This window comes from Protobothrops mucrosquamatus, unplaced genomic scaffold, assembly GCF_001527695.2.
Source record: "Protobothrops mucrosquamatus isolate PMUCROS unplaced genomic scaffold, P.Mucros_1.0 scaffold49, whole genome shotgun sequence".
Classification (NCBI taxonomy): Eukaryota; Metazoa; Chordata; class Lepidosauria; order Squamata; family Viperidae; genus Protobothrops; species Protobothrops mucrosquamatus.
Genome location: NW_015386431.1, coordinates 1,878,856 through 1,886,726, shown reverse-complemented (window position 1 = coordinate 1,886,726; position 7,871 = coordinate 1,878,856). Strand labels below are relative to the sequence as shown.

Here is a 7,871-nt window from a genome sequence, read left to right as displayed (position 1 = left end):
TTTTCTCTTTCTCCCTCTTTCTCTCTTTCTGTCCTTTCTCTTTCCTCTTTCTTTCCTCTCTTTCTCCCTCTTTCCTCTTTCTCCTTCTTTCTCTTTCTTTCCTCTCTCCCCCTCTCCCTCCCCCTTTTCATCTCTTTTCTCTTTCTCCCTCTTTCTTTCTTTCCTTTCTTTCCACTTTCTCCCTTTCTTTCCTTTCCTTTCTTTCCTCTCTCTTTCCTCTCTTCCCCCCCCTCCCTCTTTATCTTTCCTCTCCCTTTCTTTTCTCTTTCTTCCTTTCCTTTCCTCTCTTTCTCTTTCTTTCCTCTCTCTTTCTCTTTCCTCTTTCTCTCTTTCCTCTCTCTCTCCCTCTTTTTCTCTTCAGCTCCCCCCCCCTTTACTAACAGAACCAGTTCACCTACCAAATCGTTTAACTTCCTCCCTTAGAGATGGGCAATGTGGATTCACCACATTCTGACAAAGAGAAATCCCAGCACCTCTCATCGATCCTGCTGCCGGGACGGCAAATGCTGTATGTTAGCAATATCTGGAGAGCTACAGTTCATCCGCACCCTCCTGAAAGGCTCTCCCCTCCGTTGCAATGTCACGCTTTGAAAGGCCCCTGACCCTCCTCCGCTTCAGGCAGGGAGCCTCAGTAGCCGGCCAGCAGGGAGCCTCAGTAGCCGGCACGGAAGGGAGCCCAGCAGGGAGCCTCAGTAGCCGGCATGGAAGGGAGGAGGGGAGGAAGAGAGACAGACCATCTCCTCGCAGCTCACTTCCAATCCCAATGTTGTGAATCCTGCTTGGGATTTGGGACTGAGAGGGGGAAGATCCTGGCTCCCAAGCTACAGGGACTTCCAACCATAGAGCTTGCTTGCCTCTGTTCCCAGCCAGCGCCGCGCGCGCGCAAAACAACAGCAGCAAGAAAATGCTGCGGTCGAGACTTGTCCGCCTGCCTGTCTCCCGGGCCTCGGTAGCCAACCATTTGAAGCAAGCAGCCTCGTCGGTAGAGAGAGGAGAGGAGAGAGTGAGGGTGGATGAGCCGAGTCTGTGGCAGGGATAACAAGGGCTCAGGAGATGCTAGCATGAAGTGCTTTTGACTTACTTTGCCTTGTCCTCCCCCACTGGTTTTTCGCCCGAACAAGTCACCCTCTCTTTCTCTCTCTTTCCTCTGCACCCCCTCTCTCTCCAGATGAGGAGAGAGAGAGAACGAAAGGCAGACGGCGCTGAAGGGGCAGGGAGGGGAAGGGAGCAGGAGGCAGTAGAAGGCGCTGAAAGGCACCCGGGACACCACGGACTGGCCCGGGAAAATGCGTGGCGAGCTCGGCTGCCTAGGGAACAGCCCGGGGATGGCCCAGGAAGCGATGCCTCCCTGCTGTCGCCCGGCTCAGGGAGACATATGGCTGGGTCAGCTGCCCGGGGAGTGGCCCGGGGACGGTGCAGGAAGCAATGCCACCCTGCCACCCAGCCGGGCCTGGGGAGATGCGTAGCCGGCTCGCCGGCCTGGGGACGGCCCAGGGAGCGATGCCCCCACCGCCGCCGCCCCAGCGAGGACTGCTGCACGGCCTGAGCAGACACGTGGTCGGCTCGGCAGCCCGGGGACGGCCCAGGAGCGATGCCCCCGCCGCCGCCGCCCCAGCCAGGATTGCTGCACGGTCCGGCCCACGGAGACGCATGGCCGTCTGCTGCCCGGGGAACGGCCCGGGAACGGCCCTGGAAGCGATGTCCCCAGCCCAGCCCGGGGAGACGCGTGGCCGGCTTGGCGACCTGGGGACAGCCCAGGAAGCGATGCCCCCGTCGCTGCTGCCACGGCCCCAGCCAGGACTGCTGCTCAGCCCGGCCCGCGGAGATGCGTGGCTGGCTCAGCTGCCCAGGGATGGCCCAGGAAGCAATGCCCTCCTGCCACCACTCCAGCCGGGACTGCCGCCCGGCCCAGCCTGGGGAGATGCATAGTTGGCCTGGGGCCCGGGGACAGCCCAGGGAGCGATGCCGCCACTGCCCCAGCCGGGATTGCTGCTCAACCCGGCCCGCGGAGATGCGTGGCCGACTCAGCTGCCCAGGGACGGCCCAGGAAGCAATGCCCTCCTGCTGCCGCCCCAGCCGGGACTGCTGCCCGGCCCGGCCTGGGGAGACGCATAGCCGGCTCGGCGGCCTGGGGACGGCCCAGGGAGCAATGCCCCCGCCGGCCCAGCCGGGAGTGAGGCCGGGGGGGCAGGAGGAAGAAGGGGGGAGGGGGAGGGGGAGGAGGAGGCTCCGGAGCCGCAGGAGAGGGCTCAAACAGCCGCATGCGGCTCCGGAGCCGCGGGTTGCCGACCCGTGCCCTAAATCTTTCCCAGCATTAGGCTCTTCTCCAGTGAGTCCTTCTCATTAGGTGACCAAAGTACTTGAGTTTCAACTTCAGGATCTGGCCTTCTAAAGAGCAGTCAGGGTTGATCTCCTCTAGGACTCACTGGTTTGATCGCCTTGCAGTCCAGGGGACTCACAGGAGTCTTCTCCAGCACCATAGTTCAAAGGCCTCAATTCTTTTGCGCTCAGCCTTTCTTATGGTCCAACTTTCACAGTCATACATTGCAAATGTGAAAACCATGGCCTTGACTACGTACTTTTGTTGGCAGGGTGATGTCTCTGTTTTTTAGTATGCTGCCTAGATTTGTCATAGCTTTCTTCACCAGGAGCAAGTGTCTTTTAATTTCTTGGCTGCAGTCCCTATCTGTGGTGATCTTGGAGCCCAGGAAGATAAAATCTGTCATTACCTCCATTTCTTCCCCATCTATTTGCCAGGAATTGAGAGGGCCGGATGCCATGATCTTGGTTTTCTTAATGTTGAGTTTCAAGCCAACTTTTGCACTCTCCTTCTTCACCCGCATCAAGAGGCTCTTTAGTTCCTCTTCACTTTCTGCCATTAGAGTGGTATCATCTGCATATCTTAGGTTGTTGATATTTCTCCTGGCAATCTTAATTCCAACTTTTGATTCATCTAGCCCTGCCTTTCTCATGATGTGCTCTGCATATAAGTTAAATAGGCAGGGCGACAGAATACAGCCTTGTCGGACTCCTTTCCTAATTTTGAACCAATCAGTGGTTCCATGTCCAGTTCTCACTGTTGCTTCTTGACCTGCATATAGGTTTCTCAAGAGACAAATAAGATGATCTGGTACTCCCATTTCTTTAAGAACTTGCCACAATTTGTTGTGATCCACACAATCAAAGGCTTTAGCATAGTCAATGAAGCAGAAGTAGATGTTTTTCAGGAACTCCCAAGCTTTCTCCATGATCCAGTGTATGTTGGCAATTTGATCTCTAGTTCCTCTGCCTCTTTGAAATCCTGCCTGTACTTCTGGAAGTTCTCGATCCACATACTGCTGGAGTCTAGCTTGTAGGATTTTAAGCATAACTTTACTTGCATGTGAAATGAGTGCAATGGTGCTATAGTTTGAACATTCTTTGGCATTGCCTTTCTTTGGAATTGGAATGTAAACTGACCTTTTCCAATCCTGTGGCCACTGTTGAGTTTTCCAAATTTGCTGGCAAATTGAGTGTAGCACTTTTACTGCATCATCTTTTAAGATTTTGAATAGCTCAGCTGGAATATTGTCACCTCCACTAGCTTTGTTGTTGCTCAGCTTTCCTAAGGCCCATTTCACTTCACATTCTAGGATGTCTGGCTCGAGGCCAGTGACCACCCCATCATAGTTATCAGGGACCTAAGCTCGTTCTTGTATAGTTTTTCTGTGTAATGTTGCCACCTCTTCTTAATCTCTTCTGCCTATGTTAGGTCCCTGCCATTTTGGTCCTTTATAATGCCCATCTTTGCATGAAACGTTCCCTTCATATCTCCAGTTTTCTTGAAGAGATCTCTGGTTCTCCCTATTCTATTGTTTTCTTCTATTTCTTTGCACTGTTCATTTAAGAGGGCATTCTTATCTCTTCTAGCTATTCTCTAGAATTCTGCATTCAGTTGGGTGTATCTTTCTCTTTCTCCCCTCCCTGTATTAAGGTGCTGTAGGGCTTCATAGAACCGGTCAATTTCATCCTCTTCAGCACCAGTGGTTGGGGCATAGACTATTGTGATATTGAATGGTTTGCCTTGGATTCGCACTGAGATCATTCGGTCATTTTGGGGATTGTATCTCAGTATTGCTTTGCCTACACTTTTATTGACTATGAAAGCTACTCCATTTCTTCTGAGGGATTCTTGCCCGCAGTAGTATACCTGATGGTCCTCTGAATTAAATTCACCCATTCCTGACCATTTTAGTTCGCTGATTCCTAAGATGCCGATGTTCAGTCTTGTCATCTCTTGTTTGACTACGTCCAGCTTGCCTTGATTCATGGATCTTACATTCCAGGTTCCTATGGAGAAAAGATCTTTACAGCATCGGACTTTCCTTTCATCACCAGATGCATCCACAGCTGACCGTCCTTTTGGCTTTGGCCCAGTCGCTTCACTCTTTCTGGCGCTACTAGTACTAGCCCTCTGCTCTTTCCCAGTAGCATATTGGACACCTTCCGACCTGAGGGACTCGTCTTCCAGCGTCATATCTTTTTGCCTTTTGGTACCGTCCATGGGGTTTTCATGGCAAAAATACTGGAGTGGGTTGCCATTTCCTTCTCCAGTGGATCACTCTCCAGTGGAGAACTCTCTGCTATGACCTGTCCGTCTTGGGTGGCCCTGCACGGCATAGCTCATAGCTTCATTGAGTTACACAAGCCCCTTCGCCACGACAAGGCAGTAATCCATGAAGGAGAGAACCTGAGTAACCTAGCTCAAAATTATATAAATAATATATTATTTTTTTTTAAAATAATGTGCTGGAGAGTATTTACCTATTTTTGATGATGAATAAGCTACAGGAAAAATCCTAAATATCTCAGCCATGGGATATTTAAAAATAGCTACTGCAAGTTTTGCATATTAATACAATGTTTAATGATTAATAACTGTATAAATAATACAGTATTTTGTTTAGTTCATGTTAATAGTTACTCAAACATACATCTTTAATATCTATTTTTAGTGGCATATAGAAGAGATGAAATGTGGTCTGAGCGGTATGAATATGAAAGATTACCACGAGAAAGACTTCCTCCACGTCCTGATGTAAGCAGATTGCTAATAGCTATGGGGTTGTCTTTTTAATCTTTTTAGCTGTTGATGGGAATTTAAATTTATGATCTCAAACTTAAGGGGATTACAGTACCCACATGGATGGACATTCAATTAAGAAGCCTACAATGGTTCACAGTGAATGCTGTGTTTATAAAGCTTTGTATCATACCTAATATGGTCCTTCTTAAATACCAGTGTTGGGCTTTGTAAAATGCTTTTTAATAGAGCTTTTAACTTGATCGTGTGAGTCACATACTTATCTTAGAATAGACAAGTGAGAAGGAGAAACAAATCCTTTATATCCAATCTGTTTCAAGTGTGAGCCCTAGGAACAACTACTTCCCCCCCTTTTTTTTCAATTCACAGCATTCCCTTCCATATCATTGGATAATAATCGGTATAGCATCCCCCTCTCCCACCACTTCTCACACATACACAAAAGTTCCTTTTAAAATTTGAGAAGGAACAGAAATCCTAACTCCATCCATGATCATGATGTGGCCTTGCTCACTTTGTTTCTCCTCACCCACAATTGATTTGTTTATTTGTATCCCACCTTTATTATTTTTACAAATAATTCAAGACAGTGAACTTGTCCAGCACATACCTTCCTCCTATTTTCCCCATAACAACAATTCTGTGAGGTGGGTTGGAGTGAGAGTGACTGGCCCAAAGTCACCCAGCTGGCTTTAATAGCTAAGGCAGGACTTGAAAGATACCTTAAATACTAGACCAAACTGACCAAATTGTCCTTATCAAAAAATTATTAATTGGTCTCTTGCCTACCCATGGTTTATTTGTTGGATTCTAATGTAGATGAGCTGAGCTGGGGGTTTTATTGTTTTGATTTGATTTGATTTAAAAAAAACAAAAAACAAGCTTCCTTTCTCCAAGGCACTGTTTCCAGCTGTGTCAAAATACTACTGCACATTGTAACCTGTTTTATCAATATAAATGGAGGTATCCCTAAGCTGGACAAATACAGGTTCCCTAAGGGTCTGAAGATGAAGGTGAAATTAGTAAGGTGGTTATTACAAGCCCAGGCCTGTACCTTATTTTGGGTTTGATTTTTTTAAACTGCATAAACTAATCATTTTCTCTTTTCAAATGCAGAATTTCCTATTTCATTGGATAGCTCAGAGAAGTCTCAAATTTGTACCACCATTCTTTGTATTCCATTAGAAAGTCTATATTTATTCAGGATGATGGCAAAAGCAATGGTTATTTTGTACAGAAAAAGATTCTTTTGTTTTATATGCTATTGTTTTTCCCATATATGCTATCATTTTAAGCAATAATTTAAATTTGAAGTCGAGAGCATAAAGATGAAGTGTTCAAATACACATATGAAAACTTAGCAAAAAATCATTGTGGTCAGTTAGCAGAAAAATAATTGAATTTTTAATTTTAAAATGATCTGATCACAATACACTGGTTTTCTGGGCCAGCTTTAGAATCCCCATACACTTTCTTTTAAAGTCTGGCAAATCTTATTTTATTTTACCAGGCTTCTTAAATTTATTGTTCATAAATCACTTAATTTTCATAGTATTTGAATTTGTTTTTCTATCATAGGTTTTGTTAATATTGTAGGGCTTCTATCCTGAACATTATGTTGAAGGTATGGCATAGAACAGGGGTCCCCAACCCCTAGTCCATGGACCACCACCGGTCCGCAGCTTGGCAGCCAGCGGGCCACACAAACAAGCAAAGCTCCATCCTTGGGATGCAGGCAGTATTCAAAACCACACTCCCTCTGGTCCGCAAAAAAACCTTTCTCCATGGCAACGGTCCCTGGTGTCCAAAAGGTTGGGGAACTCTGGCGTAGAATATTTGTAAATTCCTTTAATTTGAGCCTTTATGCTAAGAAATGGTAGCTTGAAAATATTTCCGAATTATTGTGCTTACAGGGTATGCAGTTTACATTTGGCAGCATAAGAATACAAGTATTAGCATTGCTTTTGAGGTTGTCTGCTTTACATTTTTACTGGGTGTTGGGAAAACTTTGGTCACTTTTCTGCTATGTTTGCATAGTTATGAACCAATTATACTTTGCCTTATATCTACATATGGGTACTCATTTGGTAGCACTTAATATAATAAGATACCTCTGCAGCTGTCCAATTATTTGAAGTTTCGTCACTTGCCCTGAAGTGAACAAAACTGAAAGACCACAGCTATACAATAAGTGCTTCCAAATCTTTCCTCATTCAGAAACGTAGGAAATAATGTGTGCAGCTAAAATTCTGCAGTAAATGTAATTCCTTGGAATTCTATTGGACGCTGAACTAAGCATAAAATTAGAATGAAAATATTTTCTAATGTTTGTAAATGCAGTTACTTAAACAAATGAAATAAAAAGCTGTAGTAATTAGAATATAAACTTAGAGACTTCCGGCTGTGACGTCATCGTGGAGTGGGTGAAGGAACAGATCTCTGTTCCTAAATCCCGAAAAATCTTCGCTAAGAGCCCAGAAAGGGCTTTGCCGATCCCGGAGAGATTGGTAAACTAAAGAGGAAGCTTCAGAGAAGCCGGGTGGAACGCAAACACCCGAGCAGACAGGAGCAGCACTTTTAAAATTGGCGGAGAAGAAGCCGGTCTTTAAGGCCGGCCTGGAGCGATGGCGACAGTCTGAGAGGGAAGTGAAAAGTAGAACTGACAGCTTCGTACGGGAGACGAGGAAAACCCCTGAAGGAGGTGAGGAACATTTGGCTGAGAGAAGGCGCAGAAAAAGCAAAGCAATAAGGAGAGAGACACAGCGGCAACTGAATTGGAATTGCGGAG

The 7,871-nt window shown here is 46.5% G+C and overlaps 1 protein-coding gene across 2 annotated transcripts in view; it reads left to right on the top strand.

Annotated features, from left to right (window-relative positions):
• Nucleotides 1-7,871, top strand: part of PPHLN1 (periphilin 1) — a 71,120-nt gene that overhangs the window by 7,439 nt on the left and 55,810 nt on the right. For both annotated transcript variants that reach the window (XM_015811805.1, XM_015811804.1), the window contains one exon: nucleotides 4,995-5,077. In XM_015811805.1, coding sequence (XP_015667291.1) covers nucleotides 5,015-5,077 — 63 coding nt within the window. In that variant the 5' untranslated portion in view covers nucleotides 4,995-5,014. The remainder of the gene's footprint in view (nucleotides 1-4,994; nucleotides 5,078-7,871) is intronic.